Raw genomic sequence first — 23,064 nt, 5'->3', positions numbered from 1 at the left:
AATTAATTTAGTCATTCATTCAAGTGTGAGTGACCAGTCCGCTCTTTGAATTTTCAGTCAAATCTGAATCTGAATCTACACCCTCCCAAAGCAGGATCTTTAATATTAAGCCAATTCTCAATCCATTGAGACAATATCATCTATTTCACAAACCATAAACTTTATTACTATAATTACTCTCCAGTAACTGATTTTATTGAATATATTCTAAAAATCTAATTTACAACCCCTGGGTTATCCTCGTGTTTTAGTTTAGTTATCCCAAGAACATTGGAGTAAACTTCTTTGTATGTCCTATTATGTCTAAAACCATTGTTGATTCCAGCGCTTATTGCATATTAATTTATAACACCTTTTGGAATGCTTTCAACTATCTTCCCTTTCATCATGGCTTGACAATCATAAATTTGCATCTAATGCTTTGGAATATTGCAGCTACGTTTGCCACCCCTAGTCCCACTTACTAGGCAGTATTTATGGTCTCTTGAAAATACCAAATCCTTTAATTCTTTTGAAGATTTCTAGTTCAGAAGCAGTGGGGATATTTTTCATCCCTACAGAAAGACTGAAAGGGAAACAAAAGCCTTGAACAGGCGTGCAGCTGACCTTGCTCCTTCACTTTCGGCAGCAGTTTGTCCAATACCACCATTTTTCCACTGTTAACTACCAAGTGAGTATCAGTAGTGTAAGGTGGGCCAGGCTCAGCTCCATCAAACAAATAGGGGTGGTTGCAGCACTTGCGCAGTTGCATCAATATATTCAATAGACGCATTTTGTCCATTTTCCCTGAGGAGTTCAGGATGTCAATATCCTTCATTAATATCCTGGTGTACCTGTGAGCAAGGCCAGAATTAAAACTGGTCAGATGAACTTGTAGATAAACTCATTTTTTGTGCAGTTCAACAGAAAAGTAATTACAAACTAAAATGATTGCTTTGTTCCATAGGTATCTAGGACAAAGCCTAGAAACCACATTCCACCCTCTCATGTACCAGGGGAGTCTTAGCATATTTAAACAGGATGCTTTATCTAAACCTCATAGATATTGAAACCTATATCTAATGACCAATATACACTCAACAATTTGTTCTTTGATAGGAAGTACAATCCATAAATTACCAGGGATAGAGGGACCAGGGTTTGAAGTGGGTGGGAATATTCCTTTACATGTAATTTGGATTTGAGCAATATGAAGTACTCTGGAACAAAGTATTTGTAGCACAGAAACAGGCCATTTGGATGAACAATTCCAGGCCAATGGTTATGATCCATATGCGTCTCCTCCCACCTTCTATTCCTTTCTCCCTCCTGTGTTTAACAAACTTTCCTACAATGCATCTATGCTATGCGTCTCCTTGTGGTAATGAGTTCCACATTTTTTAAGTTGTTGCTCCATAATTCCTATTAGATTTATTAGCGACTATCTTATATTTACGTCATCTAGTTCTGATCTCATCCGGAGGCAATGATACTGTGCAATACAAATGCAATCTATTGTTAAAGGGCATTGCTGAGTTCTCCTTAACTACTCGATAGATGTTGTTAATAAATTTTGAGGGACACCTCACTGGTACCTAATCAGGTGAGTATCTGAAGAATTTTTAAAAAATAATTGGGTTGTAAAATAGAAAGGAATGTGAAAAAAGCCCGAAAGTGAGAGCAAAGAAGTTTTAAAGCACTGTAATAGTCACACGTGCATGGCAACTGTCCAGTATGAATTCAATATAATCTAAGTCTGTCTTCCGATTAGGGCAAAAATCATTCAAATGATTGAGAGAAAAGTTAGAATCCCAAACACAAAAACCATACAGATCAGAAGCAAGCAAGACCACTAATAGTAGGGAGTCAGCATTAGATAGCATGGTGCCCTGGGTAAAAATCACACTGGTGAATCTATTCCCTTAGTTCTACCAACGCTCTAATTGATGCTTAAAGTGCAGTGCAAGTTCGATGAATTGTTGCAAGATTATGCCATGCTTCACAATGCAGCACATTAATATTCACAAGTTGTATACTCACCATTCCCGTTGCATTTTACTAAGTCCTACATACATTTTGACTTCCTTTTTTGGTGGCAGACTCTTTTCTACCTCAGCTTTAATACGTCGAAGGAGGAAGGGTCGCAATACCTAATTCAGGTTAGAATACATGCTCTTTACACACTGATGGTGCCCATGGAGGTTAAGCAAAATAATGCAATGTTACAAAAGCTATATTTAACAGTCTTGTGGACTGAAGTAGAGGTTAAAAAAACAGTTTAACAAGCCAAGAGTTGAGGCACATCTAGATATAGGCTAAATATTCATTTACATGAAAGCACTTACAATTTCAGATTAGAAACAGCTTTATTTTGCAACATAACAAATCCCAACTTAGAAACCAACCCCCAAGTAAACTTAAACTCACTTCATTCTTCAACAACTTGCATTTTTACAGCAACTTTAAAGTAGTAAAATGTCTACAGAGTAATCACAGGGGCAACTATGAGACAAAATATGACACCGAACTACCAAAAGAAAAACCATTGCAATGACCAAAATTTTGGTCAAAACAGTTTTTAAGTACTGTCTTAAAGAAGGGTGAGGTAGAGAGGCAGAGAGATTTAGGGAGGGAATTCCAGAGCTTTGGTCCTGATCAACTGAAGGTTGACCATCAGCGATGCGCAAATGGCCAGAACTGGAGGAGTGCAGAAATCTGAGGGCTGCAAGATATTTACAGAGATAGGGAGGGGCAAGGACGTACAAGTATTTGAAAATGAGGTTAAGAATTTTAAAATTGAGATGTTGCCAGACCAAGAACCAAAGGAAGTCAGTGAGCACGGGCTGGACAGAACTTCACATTAGCAGCTGTTTTGGGTGAATTCAAACTTGCGTGTGGTGCGAGGTGGTAGGCTGGTTAGGAGAACCTAATGGTAACAAAGAGATTGAACAAGGACGGATGATGTTATGGTGGTGAAAGTAGGTGGTATTGGTAATAGAGAGAATATGGAATTGGAAACTCAGGGTCAAATAGGATGTCATGGTTGCAAACAGTTTGGTTAAGCCTCAGACAGACAGTGACCGAAGGGATGAAGTGTATGGCTAGGGAATGAAGCTTGCAGTGTGAACAGAAGACAAGGCAAATCTAAACCATTTTGACCCCCCTCCCCCCACCTCTCCACCCCAGCTACTGAAAAAGTGGTAGAGCAGGGAGAAAAGGACTTGCAACTTTTATATAAATAAAAATTATTCTATTTTCCCTTCCTTGCACTTCCTAAAATGTAAAATAAGCCCTTCAATTTTTGAAATTTAACAATCTCCTTCCTGATCAGCAGCAGTTCTACCAGAGATCCAGCATCAGTTAAAATGCACTGGTTTTGGTGACTCACTCAGGATTAGCAATTACAACAGCCCATGGAGATGCTTCATGGGCTTTGTTACCAAGATCAACTGAGGGGTTCAATACATGAGACAGACAAAAAAGAAATTTGAGGATAAATAAAATTAAGAAGTCCCTCCTCTTGTTCACTATATTATGTAACATCTGAAGTGATTCAAGTTATTCAGATCTGGGTACAAGGTCCACCCTAACATTAAAACATCTATGGAAGTTGCTTACATTGGCGGAAAGGCAATAATCATCTCTGTGTTAACATCAATTTCAAAGTTGCTTATTATGGCACCTTAAATGCCACGTTTACTTCGGGCACCAGTTATTGAATGCAAGAACTAGTACGTAATACGTTGTAAATATTCAATTAGCTTTGTGCCCGTTAACATTTCTAATCCACACCAAGTAGTATGCAATTGGGCTGGGCAGAAACCATTCTTGTTAAATAGTAATAGAGCCATCACTTAATTCCAGTGTATAGCAGATAAATCACATTTGCACGTTCATGTCTGCAAGAAGTGGTGGCGACTGTATTAATTTTATCACACCATAAAGTTCGTTAGTCAAATTAAATTGTAGTTCACATGCAACAACTCAAAATTTAACACTGCTGGGATAAACATTTAGTGGGATATACGTATCAAATTTTTGATGAATAAATTAACAGTTCTAAAATCTTGCTGTTACTTCAAATTAGCCCCAAACCTACTCTGAACACATTACCTTCATCACACAAATATCTAATTTTTTGAATAATGGTTCTAATAGTGATGGGGCCTAAATAATTTTGCATTTTAATGATTCACCAGCATCACAATACAGGTAAAATAAAATAATTACCATATGCAAGCGTTCAACAAGCTTCTGGTCTCCAAAACAGTTGTTTGTGTCAAACCAAGAATCAAAATCCTGCAAAGAACAAAGACAGAGGGATGAAGTGTATGGCTAGGGAATGAAGCTTGCAGTGTGAACGGAAGACAATCTGAACCATTTTGACACCCTGCTCTACCCCAGCTACTCCAGGTTGGTCATTCCAACCTGAAAAGTTTGATCATATTCTCTGTTACTTCTATCAACTCCAAATCCAATGGTCTCAAATTCTAAATTGTATATTTCTAGAAGCACAAGAATGACAATGAAAAAAGGTAGCATCCAAATTAAATTTTTCACAAATAATGTATCATAAAATGGATGTGCAACTGCTCATAATAACTGCAATAAAGCAGTTTCATCTGGTAAGCACATAAGCAGGTTGACATGGAAAAATTTCATACTTCATCCCTTAGGCTACCCACACCCAACTCCATAACAAGCCTAACTCTATCCCTGCTGCAACTTATCTGCTGCTGAAACCCTGAGCCCACACCTCTTACCACTAGACATGACTATTCCAATGCTCTCCTGGCACGCCTCTCATCTTCCATAAACAAGCTCATCCAAAACTCCGCTACTCATATCCTAACTTGCATCAAGTGCAGTTTAGGTACCACTCCTGCGCTTATTGATCCACCTCAGCTCCCAGTCTGGCAATGACCCAATTTTAAAATTCTCATCCTTGTTTTCCTAACCTGCCATGGTCTTCCACTCACAGAGATCTCTGTGTTCCTCCAATTTTGGCCTCTTGCACACCACCAGTTTTAGTTGCTCCATTATTGACAGCCTTGCCTTCAGCTACCTAGGCCCTGAGCTCTAGAATTCCCTTCCTAAACTACTCTCTCATCTGTCAAAATGCTCCTTAAAATCTACCTCTAAGCTAGATTTTAGCCACCCATCCCGATATCTCTCACATGGCTCAGAGTCAAATTTTGTTTCAAACATTCCTGTCTGGCCGCTTGGGGCATTTCGCTACAATAAAGGCACTACATCAACGCAAATAGTAGTAGTTGTGGCAACATTAGGCTCCTCATATGGCAATGAGTTTTCCATTAAGTCATGGAGACATGGACATAAGGAAGATCCCATTCCTCAATTGTGGAATATGGTGAGTTAGCAGGTTTAGCCAGGGTCAAAAGGAACAGAAGTAAAGAGGTCATATTCCTACTCCTACTTATTCCTAAACTCCTTCCAGAGCTGTGAGAAGGAAAAAAGATCAGGATGGGTCAAACATCCTTTGAACAGCCACAGCAATATCCACACAAAAGGAGAATACTTACTTAGGCATTGAGTAAGTTCTAATTGTGGCTTTTGGTACTTTAACAAAAAAACTAAAATATAAGATAGCTAATTAGTGGATTGAGATAGATAAAACAAGATATCTCACCAATATACTTTTAATGTAATTTTCAATTGTGACACAAGATGGCAGAGTTGCTCAAGTGGTCAGCAAAGGAAACATCAAGCAGATTAAATGTACTTTGTAGTTTATGGCAGATGTAATACTGAGCATCAAAAATGGACAATAGCACAGTTTGAAGGGTGAGGACCAGACACTATGCACTTGACTCTGTACCCACTTTTCTGCACTTTCACACAGATGGTGACTATGATGCTCAGAAAATGTGTGCAGGTGATGAAAAAGGTACCTGGATCTGCATCTTAAGTGCTGTAACCTGCAAAGCTACGGACCAGATGGTGGAATGTGAGATTAAAATGAGCGGCTAGTTTTTCCCCCCCCTCTTTTTGGCCGGCACAGACATGATGGGCTGAATGGCCTCTTTCTGCGCTGTAACTGGTCTATGGTTCTATGAACAAATTAATACACAGTCTGCAACCATTCAGCTACTTGGTTGCTCCCAATGCAAGGAACTACTGTATCCCACAACATCCCTCCATCAAGTTGGGAGAGCTTCACCGTACACTATGTTTAAAAAAACAATTCCGCAGCATTCTCTCATGCCTTCCAAAAAGAAACAGGTTCAGTTACAGCGCTTAAACCTTAGACTAATGGTGCAGTCACTGTTAATTTGCTTTTCTTGTACTTACAGCAGATGAATTGAAGACATCTGGGAGAAGAAAGTTGAGCAGAGCCCAAAGTTCATGCAGGTTATTCTGAAGTGGTGTACCCGTGAGCAATAATCGATTTGTTGTCTTGAATTCTCTCACTATTTCAGACAGCTGCAAGTTTAGCATATTAAAAACATTACTATACAAACTGGGTATAATTTCAAATCGTATTACATGCACTACAATTGTAGATTCAGACTGAATTCAAAAGATCACTGATTTTTTGAAGTGTATTCATGTTTGTGATTCCTCCCAAGCATTCATATATAGCGGCACCAAAGGCCAAATGCTTTGCATTAGGAAGCAAGAAGTCCAGTAATAGTACATCAGTATTGCAAATAGTTATCTATAACTTGAAAGACGAGAACATGGGCAATTCCAGATCCATCCTCAATTGAATCACATTTCTTTCAAATCACAGCAGAGGTCATGGAAGTGGGAGGTGGCTGAAATTTTTAACCAATAGCACATTAAGATCTGAATAAGCAGAAGTGATCTTTGATTTTAAATTCAAAGATTTCCACTCCCCTCTCCTGCTAGTTTTAAAGCCCAGGGATCAATTATCAAGTCTCAGGATGCAACAATAATTGATCGTGCAATAATCTTCCTAGAAATCTCTGAACCCCTTGAGTAATTTATATCACTAGTATGAATAATCGCAAACCATTTATGAGAGATTAAGGCACAATTTTCCCCAAGTTTTACATACTATCGATGACAAATGGCCCTTTCAGTTTGGCTATTAAAACTCCGATGGAAGTGTAAAGGAACAGTGATAGAGCAGCAAATAACCATCACTATATCAACCAGGATTACATGCTATTACTGAAAATTCATCACTCTTCTTTATTTCAAAATCTCTATTCCTGGATTTTGTTTCCACCCTTTTATTACAACCTTCCTGTCCTTCAATTACTTATCCGCCCTGCTTTAGTCACTTTAATTCCCACCGCATTTTTTCTTGCTGCTCTTCATCATTCCATTTCATCTTACCTTTTCATTCCCCTCTCCAGTTATAATGGTGTATGGCAGACTTTTGTGCCTCATTTTCTGTCTGGTTCCGGAAATAACCTCACACCAAGGTACATTTCTCGGAATGCACCAATACCATCCAGAATGTGGCACCACCAGGTTTAGCTTTGTGCCACAAATCAAGCCTGCACTGCTCCCCAATTCACCTTCTGATAAGCCAGAAAATATTGCATTTACTACAGCGGTAACCATTAATTCTTGTGTTAATGGGTGGGAAGGGGAAAGAGTGCAGAGAGAATGGAGGGAAGATAAACTTACCTTGGATTTTTCATTTTTGATCCTGTGAGCTTCATCTATAACCAGATATCTCCAATTAAACTTTTTGAAAACAGATTTCTCCCTGATCAGCATTTCATATGATGTCACACAGACATCCCACTCTCCAGGAAGGAGGACATCTCTGATGAAAGCAGCCTGATAAAGTAAGAAGAGGGATAAGTTGCAGTTTTCATTCTAGAATGATACTAAGATACAGTAGAAACAGATCTTATGACAGGTATTAATCAGCCAAATTTAATTGAATAAAACAGTGACGGTGGGATTACCCAGTCCTGCCAGCAGTGGGCATTGTCGTGGGCAGGATGGGAAAATTTGGAGAGCGGTCAAAGGTCAACTGACTTTTGGCCACTCTCCAAATTTTCCTGTCCTGCCTGCGACTTTGCCCGCTGCTGGGAGGACCAGAAAATCCTGACCAGAGTGTTGAAAAGCAAGCATAAACTTTCCTTTAATATTGTACTGAGTAATAAATTACAACAATATATTTGAACATATTTGCAAATTTACACTCAAGATTACGTGCATGACAAATCTCTGATTTTAGTTGTGCAGAGCAAAGAAGAAAAGCCAATCACCATAGTCAGTCTCGAGGAACCTTGAGGGCAGACAGTAACACTGGTAACAGATCCATTTTCCTTGTGTATATTGTAAACATGTTCTTAGAGAGAGTGAACATAAGTAAATGCAATACAGTGCAAGTGAAAGGTGGGACTAATATTAAAGTCTGAACAATGCCCATATACAAAATTTCATTTTAGTTTTTAACTTTTATATTAAAATTATATCCCAAGCTTTACGAGCTCTTCATTTATTGTTGTATAACACAAAGTGCTAATAGTTATTTATTCAGTGATTCAAACAAGATACTTTAAAATTTCCTGACATGGTTTAAAGGTCTGTGTTTATAAAAAAGAATTGGAGGAAAATCTTGTTCCCGTGAAAGTACTGACTCTCTCGACACTGTCCAACAGATGCTGGATGCCCTTTCGTACCTCATCAATGTATCACATGCACATTTTGACAGCAAGTAGACCATTTAATTTCTATTTGGTAAGTGTGATAGGATGTCAAGATAGCAAGCATCCCTAAAAATCCTGGCTGATTTTTCTCGACCTGATGCTGGGGCAGAAAGGGTAGTTGTATTTTCCTACTGGCGTCAGCCAATACAGGGCAGGAGATCCAACGAGCATTGCACAGCTTACTTCCACAATGTGCAATGCATTTACAAATTGAACTCTAGGTGCCAGCTGTATTGTCCAACAATATTTTCAGGAACATAAAACACAGTTCTTACCCTTTGGTCCTTGTCACCTATTAAACAAATAGCTCGAAGAGTTGGTATCCATCTCTTGAATTCCAGCATCCAGTTGTGCAGTGTAGATTTAGGAACTAGAACCATGTGAGGTCCAGGAATGTTTCTGTAATGTTTCATGTACCCAAGAAGAGCAATAGTTTGCAAAGTCTTCCCGAGACCCTGTTAAGTGAAGTACAATAATTAAGTCTCTTATAACCAAAGACATTTTTAAAAAAAATCAGGGTTGCCCTTCAAGCCTATTCTGCCATTTAATTAGACCACGGCTTATCTACATTGTAACTCAATTTATCTGCCTTGGTTCCATTTCCCTTAATGCCTTTATCTAACAAAAACCTCAGTTTTGACATGTCTAAACTGACCATACCTCAGGATTTTTTTTAAATAAAAAGGTACATTGGGGCAGGGAGGAAGAGGGAAAAAACAAATGTCTTAGGTTTCCGCTACTCTTTGTATGACACACCCTTGAACAGCCGGGATATCTACTTTCATCAAATCCTTTAATACCTACAACAAACCACTGTTATGTCCACAATCAATGTATATTCATACCATTTCATCTGCCAGGATACCATTAATACCATTCTCATATAAAGAAATCAGCCAATTCAGTCCACGGATCTGGTAGTCTCGAAGTTTCCCTCCTTTTACATCTGTGGAAGAGATCCCAAACATTTAGAACCTGCAACCTTTGCAAAGGTCTGCACAGAACACAGCTTAAGTGGATATGAAATCATTGCCATGACCAAAACAAAAAGTATTACTGTATCAGGAACCATTTAACTGAAAGCATCATGATAGCTTTGAGACAACAAAAAGCAAGCAGCCCAATCAAATTGGTATCAGGATCTCAACGTTTGCATAATGTCAGCATTCAGACGCAGACTCCAAAACAAAGATGGTGTACTTCACTGAGACTACCACCATTCTATAGCAGCTAAATTGACCGTTAACCAAGGCTAAATAATAAACAGAGACTTAAACAGTTAAACAGAGTACTTAAACTTCACTAAGGCAGAATGTGTAAGATTGGGAGTGAGGGCAGGGAGAAGGGGTGATGGTGAGGAAAACAAGTTTACTGGTCTTGATTGCTTTGTAAGAAATCATTGCATGGTTACTACAGGGATTTTTAACATATTATGATTGGAGAAATGCTTTCTGGGAGAACAGATCATTCAGCCCACCATTTCATAGGATACGGAACTGATTATACATGATGATCAACATCAAAAGGTGTGTGTGTTATCTGCACACAATCCAATCACTCCTCATGAAAACAATGGTTCGTTTTAATGTGGTCCAGGCTAATATGAAGATTTCATCCTTTTAATGGTTGCTAAGGCCCCATGAAAAAATAAGCTGGAGCAGTTTCAACTCAGTTCCTTGTGCTCACTGGTTGAGAGGGTAAAACTGAACAAAATGTGCCAAAGGTCAGGGTGAAGGGCTGATACATGAAGCACATATTTCAACTGGCATAAGGCATTGAGCTTCACCCTGCATTTATGCATGCTGAACTTGACCTCAAAACACTCAATATTGACAATGTCCAGTCATGAGTCAGAAATTTTTTAAATGTCAGATTACAAGTTAGACTGGAGTGAGCCTGTGCTGTCCATCACAATTAGCAGATTGTTCCATTAAAAAGACCCCTTGTGCCAATGAATACAGCCAATTAAGCTGGGAAAATGACAAGTGCTGTTTTTGGTTTGAAGATTTAATTACAGCAATGTTAAATGTTCTACAAGTCTAGTTTTGACTATCTTGATAAAACTGAATACTGCAAATCAATGAATGGTGACTAAAAAACATGAAAGCAATTGGGAAAAGGTAGTGAAAACTCTGAGCTACATTAACTCATGTGTGAAATAATGAATAAAATGGCTTTACATACATGATGGGGATTCTTCAAACCTTGTGCAGACATTGGTTGTCTTGCTGTTTTCTGATAGTAGTTCTTCATCCTCTTCCTGTTCTGTACGGCGATGCCGATAACTAAGAATTAAAAGTGAATTGTTTTATGCGAGGCATTACTATTATTTTCCAACCGTTTTAAGTGAGATGTTATGACTGCCAATTTCAAATCCACAAGTCACTTCAGAATAAACAGCACCTTACAAATTCTCTTGGAGATTGTGCATTAACTTTGTGGGCAAGCTTAGTAGAAGTACAGCATGTTACTGAACTAAAATGCAAACTTGCAATTAACTCAGGTGGCCATTATTTTAATTTAAAGCTGAACCTAAATCTAAACTTTGAAATCTGTTATTTAAATACTTGCACTCTTTCAAGACCAGTACAGACTACAAGTTGTATTAGTATTTTTAATAAATTAGATATCTACAACACGTATAAATCTTTTGCGTCAATAGTTCAGTTAACTAGTATGTCAACATGCCCTTCAATCATACTTGTGACAAATTTAAGAACTCCAGTGTTTTTAATGCATTTGACAGAAATTCCATGTCTACTTAAGTGCAAGATATTTTAACACTGGGTGACTAAGATGCTGTTTCATCTTTAAAAAACAGAGAAATAGGTGTAGGACATGCAGCCTAGGGCATCTGTTCAGACATTCAATTAGATCATGCCTGAACCGGACCTCCTGCTTGCTGTTGCTTCAATATCGCTCAATACCGTACCCAACAATAAATTCAATGATCTCAGTTCAGAAAATTTCAATTGCCTAGCACACACAGCCATTTGGGGCAGATATCCATATTTCCATCACCAAGTGAGACAAAGTATTCCCTGATTTAACTCCTAAATAGCCTTAGTTTTAATTTTAAGGTATGTCCCCTTGGTCTGGATTCCTCAAGAGAAAATAGTTCCCTGTATCTATCCTATCAAATTCCCTAATCATTTTAAATACCTCAATTAGGGCACTCCTCATCCCTCTAAACTCAAAGGAATAAAAGCCAAATTCATGGAACCTGTTCTCATAGGTTAATACTTTAAGCCAAGTATCATTTTGATGTATCTGTACTGTACCCTGCTTCCTCCCCCCACCGCAACCGCCAAGACCAATATTACTTTCCTGAGGTTCGGTGCCCACAACCAAAGACAGTACTCCAGGTGGAGGTTTGCCATCTTTCTTTTAGCCAATTTACTTACCTTTTGTAACTGTAATATTGTGTTATGTGCACACAGGGAAGCCCAAATCCCTTTTGATTCTCCACAGCAAACTAATCTCTCTTGTAGAAGCCACTCAGATTGGTCTTTCTTAAATGCAAAGTAGATGGCCTCACACTTCTCCACATTTAACTATACTTGCCAGTCTTATCCACTCACTAGCCTATGTCTCTTTGCAACTCCATCCCATGATTCCAATTTATGGTTGCTACTCACTTATTCTAATCTGCAAACTTGGATGAAGCATTATTGAGTTATTTCCAAGTCATTGAAAGCAAAAGCCCCAAATCCTAAAGAAATGGAAGCTTTACTTCCACCATTCTATTTTGATCAAACATTCACACTATTTTGGCATTCAAACATGAGGAACGCTTTCCAAGTTGAAATTGCAAAAAATTGCATCATGAATCCAAAAAGACATTGCCTGGAATATATCTTACTCTCCAACCGACAGAAGTGTCTGTTTCTCATCTTTCTTTATGCGAGGGCGCCCAGGTTTCATCTTTAAAGGAGAAGTTGGAGTCTTCTGTGCGGCGGGTTGGATAAAGTGGGCAAAAAGCTCGGTCTGTTGCAGCAGATAATCAAATCTATTTGCCCTGTCTGCTTTCTGCCAAACAAAAAGAAAAAAAAAGTAGTTAATTAAAAAAATTTTAGATCAAAGTAGGATCAGTGTGCAAACATTTCTCATTTAATCCACAGTCAATAAAAACAGCTTTCCTTGCTGAGGGATGTAGATTTAGTTTTAATGACAGCTAATAGTACATGTCTTTGGAAAATTCAGTTTTTCACTAACAAATTTATTTGCCTTCACCTGGTATTTTGTAAATTGGACCAACATGAAACATTTGGGTGAGGGGAGGTGAGAAAAAGGAATAAAAACAGCCCTTTTGTGCTCTGGTGCTATTAAGTTATTCCCACAAGATTTAATCTTGTGCTGGTAAATTCAAAAATGCTCTCTTCAAACAACCTATATTTGGAAAGCCAAAAACTATAAATTATATATTTTTTTTAAATTTAAAAAGGCTACATCAATAGACATAGTATAAAAAATGTCCTTTGTGCTTTAATGAACACAACTTACCCATGGCAGGCTTATTTCTTTCAAACCTACATTTAGGATAACACACAAACTCAATTTGTATTGTACTATACAAGTTGGCCTCAAATTTAGCAGTGTTCACTATAAAGTGTTGAAAGCACAGGCTGGTAGAATGTTTTGCAAGAATGAAAAGGAGAGCTTGGTGGTTAATGCCTTAAGGTAAGAGCAGCCATTTATCTTCTACAAGTCTCTAAAGTAGTTGCTTAATAGTTAATAACCTCTATTCTAAACCATTTCCAAATGTTTGCTGGCATTCCATTTGTTCAGAGTATATAGCAACATCAAAGCAACAGTGTTCAAGCTTTTGTAGTGGCTTAAAAGTCAAAACAAGTGCAACTGTGTGAGATGAAAAGAAAAAATTGTGATTTGTTCCTTCCATGAACCACTCCAGGCTAGGGAATATTTATACAGTTCAACATTGTTAAAACGTGATTGCTGGCTGGAAAAGGCCACAACTCCACTTATCTGACCTCACATAAAGGAGGATGATGCGATGTGGGTGTCACTGGTTAGTCCAGTATTTATTGCCTATTCCTGTTGCCCTTGAGGTGGTGGTTATGAGCTACCTTCTTGAACACCTGCAGTCCATGTGGTGTACATACACCCACAGTGCTGTTAAGGAGGGTGTTCCAGGGTTTTGATCTCGCAATAGTGATATAGTTCCAGGTCAGGATGCTGTTTGACTTGGAGGAAAACTTGCAGGTGGTGATGTTCCTAAACATCTGGTTTCTGCTGGTTGGGGAATCGAAAATGCGGGGCCACAGTCTTAGGATAAGGGATCGATCATTCAGGAGAGCAGGGGAAATGATTCACTCAAAAGGTTGTGAATCTTTGGAATTCTCTGCCCCAGAGGGTTATGGATGCTCCAACATTGGATGCATTTAAGGCTGCAATAGACAGTTATTTGGTCTCTCAGGGAATCAAGGGAAATGGGGAAAGGACAGGGAAGTGGAATTGAAGCCCAAGATTAGCCATGATTGTATTGAATGGTGGAGCAAGCTCGAAGGGCCATATGGCCCACTCCTGCTCCTATTTCTTGTGTTGTGTTCATCTACTGTCCTTGTTCTTCTAGGTGTAGAGGTGGGTTTGGAAGGTGCTGTCAAAAGAGCAAAGGAAGTTGCTGCAGTGCATCTTGTATATGGTTCACACTGCTGCTACTGTGCATCAATGGTGAATGGAGTGACAATCAAGCAGGTTGCTTTGTCATGGATGGTATTGACTTTCTTGAATGTTGTTGGGGCTGCACCCATCCAGGCAAGTGAAAAGTATTCCATCACACCCCTGATCTGTGCCTTTTAGATGATGGATAGGCTTTGGGGGTTTAGGTGGTGGGTCGTCTGCCATAGAATTGCCAGCCTCTTCTTTTGTGCTAAGTATGACTCCAACCAGTGGAGAGCTTTCCCTGATTCCTATCGATTTCAATTTTGCCAGGGCCCCTTGATGCCACAGTCAGTCAAATACCCCCTCAATGTCTAGGGTGGCCACTCACCTCACTGCTACAACACAAACAGGACACAAGAACTCTGCTTAGCTCAAAGCTTCACAACATAAGGAAAGGGGGAAAACTGGCCAACTTTTATGCATTATTAGGGCTCCTCAATTAGGCAAACTATCTTAATTTAATTAAAGCATTAATTAGCACAAACAGGCAAGTTTAAATTTCATGTTAGCAGTTATGTTCATACTGTACTCACTACATTTGTATAACCAGAAATACTGAAAAAAAAAATGCACATGGACTGTGGTTTCAAGAGATTGGGAAAGACATTTCACATCATCACATCAGAACCACTAAAAAGCAGAAGAAAAGTCAAAGATATAGCAGAGTCACCTCTACTTACTAGATAAGGATATATTCCAACACATCAATTATGGCTACCACATTATCGCACTCTTTTTAGGAAGTTATCATTCCTGATCTAACAACATTTTGGTCCTTCAGTAAGCTGGAGACATTCTAGCTATCGAACATTGAACGATGCACATCGTTGCATTAACGAGAGACTGCAATTGCCAAAGCCAGCTCTAAATAAGCTACATTCCTCATGTATGCTCAGTATCGAGAGTCTAAACCACTTTTAAACCCAATTTCAGGTTACAATCTACAATTGGACTAACCTCCCCAAGAGGTCAGAATATTGAAATTCCTTCTGAGGAAATTCCTTCTGAATATATTGCAAGCCATTACTGATGGATGAAGATTAAATAGACTCCTGCTCTCAAAGATAGAGCAGGAAAGCTGTAAATTTTAAAACAAAAGGTCACAAGAACAGCATCCTAGAGCAAACTTGTACTTTTTTTGGGTTGTGGCAGTGGGGGTTTCAGGTTCACAGCTGGTCCCTAAAGATGAGATAATTAAAGGTAACCTGATAAATTAACTTCTAATGTGGTAATTACTTGACCCAAATTAAGGTGAATGTAAAGCAAGAAGGCTTTCCATGTATGAATGGATTGCAATACAATATACAAATGAAAATAATTTAAACAAATGTTTCTTTTATTGTTTTTACCATTTTTTCTTCATAGGCAGGATCCTCCTCTTTAACCTCTGGTTTAGGCACTTTGAATATAAACGCTGCATCACCGCTGTCCATCTAGTAGAGAAAATGTTACATTAAAAGTCAAAAGGTTTATAAGAAACAGAAATTTGCAGAGTGCAGAATTATTCAACCTGAATGGCACTGCATTACAACTGTTAAGTCTTCTAATAAAAGTCATATAGTCACTAGATAGACTTCCAAGCAGAACTACATTACGCTATGTTTAAGACTCGGCCAATGCTATTTGGTACTGAGGGAAGGTTCTCGCTCATTTTAAAATGGGCAAAATCACTTACAGGTTTGCCTAAGAAAAAGTGTAAAACAAGAAAACCAGCTTATCTCTTGAGATTGAATCCTGATTCATTACCCCATTGTGCCAAATCTCTGATCTCAGACTGTAGAGATTAAAAAAAGCAAAGAATTGCACTTCTGTAGCACCTTTCACAATCACAATTACAATACAGCTAGCGGCATACTTTTGAAGTGTCACTGCAGCAGCCAACTTGTGTACAGAAAAACTTCCAGAAACAACAATGTGATAATGGACCAGATACTCTGTTTTTATGATATTAATTGAGGGATAAATATGGGGCACAGTGCACCAAGGATAACTCCCCTGCTCTTCAAAATGATGCCCTGGGATCTTTTACATCTGAAAAAGAGGGCAGAATGGGCCCTGTCTCATCCTAAAGGTGGCACCTTCAACAATGCAGTACTCCATTGTAGCGTCAGTCTAGATTTCTGTTCTCAAGTCTCTGGAGTAATATTTGAACCCACAGCCTCTGACTCAGAGGCAAGAGTGCTACCAACTGAGTTATGGCTGATGAGAAATATAAAATCAAAACAGAAACCTCATAAGGGTTCAACTCATCTCCCCAGCTAACTGCTACTATAGCTAGTCAGGTCCAAAACCATTTTGTCTTTACATAGATCACATACATAGAAGGTACAGCACAGAAACAAGACATTTAGTCCAGCTGGTCTGTGCATACTTGTTAAGCAACCCATCCCACCAGTCTTGCCTTTTCTAGAGAAAATAATTCCACCCTGTTCAGCCTTTCCTGATAGATGATAGCCTCTCAGTTGTAGTATCATCCTTATGAATCTTTTTTTTAACATTTTCTTCAGTGTCTCTGTATCCTGTTTATAATATGGAAACCAGAACTACGCAGAATACATCAAGGTGCGGTTTAATCACCAACATCTTGCATTTATACAACACCTTTAACATAATAAAGGCATATTATTAAAAAGTATTTGACACTGAACTACAAGAGCGATATTAAAATAGTTGTGGTCAAACAGGTAGGTTATGAAGAGAGGAGAGGTTTAGGAAGAGTATTTCAAAGCCCAGGGCCTAAGAGCTGAAGGCAATAAAATCAGGGATGTGCAAGTGGCCAGAAATGGAGAAGCACAGTGATCTGGCAGAACTTTTTTAAAAATTCATTCACGGGATGTGGGCTTCACTGGCTGGTCCAGCATTTATTGCCCATCCCTAGGTGCCCTTGAGAAGGCGGGGGTAAGCTGCCTTCTTGAACCGCTGTAGTCCATTAGAAACAGGAAGGGGTGAAGCATTGGATGGATTTGAAAACAAGGATGATGATATTAAAATCAAGGTGTTACCAGACTGGAGGCCTGTGTAGGTCAGTGAGCACAGAGGTGATGGGTGAATAGACTTGGTGCAAGTCAGGATAGAGAGTGAGTTTTGAATGAAGTTTATGAAGGCTAGAAAACAGGAGGACAGCCAGAACAATGGAATAGTCGAGATGTGAACGAAGGTTTCAGCAGCAGATGAGCTGAATCAGGGTGGGAGACGGACAATGCTACGTAAATGGAAGTAGGATATTTTGGTGATGGAACAGATATGTAGTCAGGTGGTCATCTCAGGGTCAAAAGGTTGTGAATATTCTGGTTCAGTCTCTGCTTATGACTGGACAGGTAAAAATCAAACTAGGCCAGGGCAGTGTCATCTAGCTGCACAATGAAGCTGCACAATCATGTGCAAGGGCCTTGTCAAAGGCTGCAGACATGTCAAGGATAGTTTACCATGCTCATAGTCACACAGGACATTATCATTTATTTGATTTTGATAAGGGGCTGTTTCAGTGCTCAGCCATGGCAGAAATCTGTTTGAACAGGTCAAACATCGAACTGTAGAAAAGATGGGCAGGGATTTGAGAGGAAAGGGAGGTTGGAGGTGAAGCAGTAATTCACAAGGACAGATGGAACCCATCATCTTTTGAAGAAGTTGGTGATGATGTCAGATTTGAAGTTGAAAAGGACAGTGCCAGAGGAAAGGGAACCATTAGCCATTTCAGCTAAAATAGGAGCCAGGAAATGGGATGGTCAACACTTTAGTAGGAGTGGATAATAAAAAAGGTGTGAAGGGAGATAAGAAAGAAACTAAAGATGCAAGTTCAGGGTGGGAGTGTGCGGGTACTTAAGGTAAGTTTGGCTCAGTGGGCTGCAGGGAGGGAAGTGGCACAGGCAGCCAGTTGGATGGCCTTAATCATAGGGACAGAAGTCCATGAGTTCCTCAATCTTGCTTTTGGAGATGAGGATGGAGGAAGCTGGGGGGGGGGGGGTGGAGGTGGAGAGAGCAGTTTAAGATGACAATTTAGACGAAGAAGTCAGGGGCTACCTTTGCATTCCAATGTGCAAGGTTTATATAAGTTTAACATAACTTCTCCAGTTTTCAATTCTATCCATCTAGGAATGAACCCGAGTGCTTAATTTACTGTTTTAAAATGATCTAATAATCTGCATCATTGGGCTGCAGAAATTAGAAGAAATGCCTACTTACCTGATCTTGAAAATTACATTGCTACTTCCATTTGCCAGAGCTGCTTGACCCTGCATTGAAAGACTCCTCGCAGGCCCCAGCGAAGTGTAGCTCCAGAGTATTCAAGGAGGCCATGCCCCATTTTTTACGGCACTTGCTGCAAGTAAGTTTAAAGGGCCAGGGAAAGGCAAGTGTCTAAGGTAAGTGGATAGGATTTGTGTTGGAGGTCAGGATGGGGATGGGGGAGTTCCAAGGTCCCGGGAGAGAGAGGGGGGTGTCAGAAATCCGGAGGGGTGGGGGGTCTGGGGTGGTTCAGAGGCCCGGAGGGAGTGGGTGGGTGTCAGACTGCAGGGAGGTCGGGAGTGTGTGTGTGTGTTGTTCGTGGGGCCGCGGTCCGGGGGAGTGGGTAGGAATCGGAAGTCCAGGGGTACCGGGAGTTGTTGGGGGGGGGGGGGGGGGGGGGGGGGGGAAGAGAGAGCCCTGTGGGGTCGGTCTGCGTCTCTACAATGGTTACTCAGAAGAGGTTTTAATTCTTCTAACATTTTCTGGGTAACCATTGGCATAACCCTGGCGGAACCATCTGAATTTTGCAATTTAAACCACATTTTCGGATGGTTTCCAGCGCAGCACAATTCTCCAGACGAAGTTTGCACTTCTGGGCAATTGCCATGCAAACCCTTACCTGGGAACTTCCAAGAGGGATTCCCCAGCACACCTTTGGGGTACCCTCCCCCCAAACCCAACACTGGGGAGCTTGGGAGTTACAGGACGTTACCTATAATGATGGGCCCCAGATCCCTTTGCACATTTTTCCTAGATGCAAGTTAGCGCTTTATTTTTCCTGCCAAAGTGCAACACTCACATTTTAATTGAAAATCATTTTCCAATTTTAGGCAATTTTATGAATGGAGTTTTACATTTTGCCCAAGTCTTCCTAAGTAGATATATTAATTATACCCTCAAAATTGTTACTTCTGCTTTTAAATCAGGAATCTAAATCAAGAAAATTGCCAGATCCATTACAGCACTACCTCTAAAGAATGACAAGATGTGCTGTCTTCGGAACAATACCTTGCAAGAAGAACATTCTCTTCAATCACCGAGGTAAAACATAGCAGACATTAATGGCTTGGGCTGCCGATTTGGCTAGGGCTAGGCCAGTGGCTCCCCCAAAAACACTTAAGTTCACCTCTTATGCTGCTGACCAGTACAGAGGGAAGGCAGGTAGATGGAAGTTGTATTTGCGGTTTCAGACTGCAAGCTATGGTCATTTCAGTGCTGCTAAATTAAGCCAGTGGGACAAATGGGTCAAATTCCAAATCGGAACTGGGAAGTATTTAAACTGAAAACAATTCTACCAGAAGAAAAAAAAAGGGACACCGACCAGCTGATTACTAAGTAAACGTACCCGGAATAAGATGCTTTTTTTAAAAAAAAAACTTTTGTTACATCACTCAATTTTGTTCTGACCAAAGGTTACGGACCTGAAACATTAACTATGTTTGTCTCTGTGCAAATGTTGCCTGACGTGGGTTAAGATTGTGGAACTGGCTGCCACATGGAAGGAGTTGAGGCGAAGATGTCTTTTTAAAAGGAGGGAGGGTGTGGGAAAGAGAGAAGAAGAAATGCTAGATGAGTAAATGAGGGAGTTAGGAATAGGCAGGGGGGGGGGGGGGGGGGTGTTGGTAGAGAGAGAGAGATTTTGGGGAGGTGGGAGGAAGATAAGGAGCATTTTATCTGCTGTGCTGTAGATTCTCTGCCATTATCCCGAGTGTGTGAAGAGACAAAAATGAAACAAAGAGGGGGATGTTTGCCGGACTGAGCATGCGCCGGTGCCGTCAGGCTCGGCCGGTGCCGTCATCGCGGCCGTTTGAAAGGGGGAGGGGGAGACCGGCGCCGGGCCTCCCGTTACCAGGGGGCCCGGGGAGGTTTGGATAAGCCGGAATGCAGGGGGTGGTGAAACAATGCGATGGCGGGTCCGGTGCCGCGCGGACAGCCAAACGGCTCCTCCCAGGAGCCGACACGAGGTTGGTAACCGGCCACCCAGGTAGCTCGGAACCGCCGTTAACTCACCTGTCCCGGGCCTGGAGGCTGGATCGGGGTTTCCGCCACCGGCTTGGCGCTCGCCTCCTCCGCCTGCCCCTCGGCCGGGTTCAGACTCAGGTTAGCGCTTGGCCTCTCCTCCGCTTCAGACATAGTGTCCCCTCGCTGTCCCCTCCACCCCCCCCCCCTCGGTCCTCCTCCTCGCGGCTCGGATGAATTAAAAACGCCTCACCGGGGCTGATCCCGCCGCAGCCACCGCCGCCGCCCGGCTCCGATCTTCCTCTCAACCGCCCGCCGCCGGCCGAGCCACTCTCGCGAGAATTGCAACCCTTTCCTTCCTCTCCAACCAACCCCCCCCCACCCGACGACTTTGCCGCGAGCCCAGGCCCCGCCCCCAACACTGACCAGTCTCGTGAGATCTCGGGAACGTTGTTACTTTCGGTTTGAACCGTTGCTAAGTAACAATTTGGTGGCGGGAATGGAGGGAACTGGAGAGAAGGGATCGGGGAGAACGTAAGAAATAGGAACAGGAGTAAGACCATTCGGCCCCTCGAGCCTGATCTGCCATTCAATATGATCATGGCTGATCTTCTTGTGTTTCGATTTCCACATTCCCATCTAACCCCCATAACCTTTGAGTCCCTTGCCTAACTAGAACGTATCTACAACAAAAACAGAATTACCTGGAAAAACTCAGCAGGTCTGGCAGCATCGGTGGAGAAGAAAAGAGTTGACGTTTGGAGTCCAACATGACCCTTCAACAGAACTGAGTATAGTTAGGAGAGGGGTGAAATATAAGCTGGTTTAAGTGGGGGGGGGGGGAGAGAGAAGTTGGGGGTGGGGCGGTGGTTGTGGGGACAAGCAAGCAGTGATAGGAGCAGATAATCAAAAGATGTCACAGACAAAAGGACCAAAGAGGTGTTGAAGGTGGTGATATTATCTAAGAAAAGTGCTAATTAAGAATGGATGGCAGGACACTCAAGGTACAGCTCTAGTGGGGGTGGGGTGGAAAGACTAACAAGGTATTAGTTGTAGATTTAAAAATAATGGAAATAGGTGGGAAAAGAAGAATCTATATAAATTATTGAAAAAAAAAAGGGAGGGGGAAGAAACGGGGTGGGGGTGGGGATGGGGGGAGGGGGAGTTTAAGATCTAAAGTTGTTGAATTCAATATTCAGCCCGGAAGGCTGTAAAGTGCCTAGTCGGAAGATGAGGTGCTGTTCCTCCAGTTTGCGTTGGGCTTCACTGGAACAATGCAGCAAGCCAAGGACAGACATGTGGGCATGAGAGCAGGGTGGAGTGTTGAAATGGCCAGCGACAGGGAGGTCTGGGTAATGCTTGTGGACAGACCGCAGGTGTTCCGCAAAGCGGTCGCCCAGTTTGCGTTTGGTCTCTCCAATGTAGAGGAGACCGCATTGGGAGCAACGAATGCAGTAGACTAAATTAGGGGAAATGCAAGTGAAATGCTGCTTCACTTGAAAGGAGTGTTTGGGCCCTTGGACGGTGAGGAGAGAGGAAGTGAAGGGGCAGGTGTTGCATCTTCTGCGTGGGCATGGGGAGGTGCCATAGGTGGGGGTTGAGGAGTAGGGGGTGATGGAGGAGTGGACCAGGGTGTCCTGGAGGGAACGATCCCTACGGAATGCCGCCAGGAGGGGTGAAGGGAAGATGTGTTTGGTGGTGGCATCATGCTGGAGTTGGCGGAAATGGCGGAGGATGATCCTTTGAATGCGGAGGCTGGTGGGGTGATAAATGAGGACAAGGGGGACCCTATCATGTTTCTGGGAGGGAGGAGAAGGCGTGAGGGCGGATGCGCGGGAGATGGGCCGGACACGGTTGAGGGCCCTGTCAACGACCATGGGTGGAAAACCTTGGTTAAGGAAGAAGGAGGACATGTCAGAGGAGCTGATTTTGAAGGTAGCGTCATCAGAACAGATGCGACGGAGGCGAAGGAACTGAGAGAATGGGATGGAGTCCTTACAGGAAGTGGGGTGTGAGGAGCTGTAGTCGAGGTAGCTGTGGGAGTCAGTAGGCTTGTAATGGATATTGGTGGACAGTCTATCATCAGAAATTGAGACAGAGAGGTCAAGGAAGGGAAGAGAAGTGTCAGAGATGGACCATGTGAAGATGATGGAGGGGTGGAGGTTGGAAGCAAAATTAATAAATTTTTCCAGGTCCCGACGAGAGCATGAAGCAGCACCGAAGTAATCATCAATGTACCGGAGAAAGAGTTGTGGGAAGGGCCGGAGTAGGACTGGAACAAGGAATGTTCCACATACCCCATAAAGAGACAGGCATAGCTGGGGCCCATGCGGGTACCCATAGCCACACCTTTTATTTGGAGGAAGTGAGAGGAGTTAGAGGAGAAATTGTTCAGCGTGAGAACAAGTTCAGCCAGACGGAGGAGAGAAGTGGTGGATGGGGATTGTTGGGGCCTCTGTTCAAGGAAGAAGCTAAGGGTCCTCAGACCATCCTGGTGGGGGATGGAGGTGTAGAGGGATTGGACATCCATGGTGAAGAGGAAGCGGTTGGGGCCAGGGAA

The 23,064-nt window shown here is 41.6% G+C and overlaps 1 protein-coding gene across 2 annotated transcripts in view; it reads right to left on the bottom strand.

Moving 5' to 3' along the window:
* Positions 1-20,833, bottom strand: part of LOC144672976 (SWI/SNF-related matrix-associated actin-dependent regulator of chromatin subfamily A member 5) — a 33,791-nt gene extending 12,958 nt beyond the window's left edge. For both annotated transcript variants that reach the window (XM_078535007.1, XM_078535072.1), the window contains exons 1-11: positions 20,556-20,833; positions 15,671-15,754; positions 12,502-12,668; positions 10,824-10,924; positions 9,485-9,585; positions 8,915-9,094; positions 7,603-7,758; positions 6,292-6,423; positions 4,210-4,278; positions 2,020-2,129; positions 607-833 (exon numbers count right to left, since the gene is read on the bottom strand). In XM_078535007.1, the coding sequence (XP_078391133.1) occupies positions 607-833; positions 2,020-2,129; positions 4,210-4,278; positions 6,292-6,423; positions 7,603-7,758; positions 8,915-9,094; positions 9,485-9,585; positions 10,824-10,924; positions 12,502-12,668; positions 15,671-15,754; positions 20,556-20,678 (1,450 nt within the window). In that variant the 5' untranslated portion in view covers positions 20,679-20,833. The remainder of the gene's footprint in view (positions 1-606; positions 834-2,019; positions 2,130-4,209; positions 4,279-6,291; positions 6,424-7,602; positions 7,759-8,914; positions 9,095-9,484; positions 9,586-10,823; positions 10,925-12,501; positions 12,669-15,670; positions 15,755-20,555) is intronic.
* Positions 20,834-23,064: the final 2,231 nt, after the last annotated feature.

This window comes from Cetorhinus maximus, chromosome 1 (genome assembly GCF_964194155.1).
Source record: "Cetorhinus maximus chromosome 1, sCetMax3.hap1.1, whole genome shotgun sequence".
NCBI lineage: Eukaryota > Metazoa > Chordata > Chondrichthyes > Lamniformes > Cetorhinidae > Cetorhinus > Cetorhinus maximus.
This window is presented reverse-complemented; position numbering and strand designations above follow the sequence as displayed.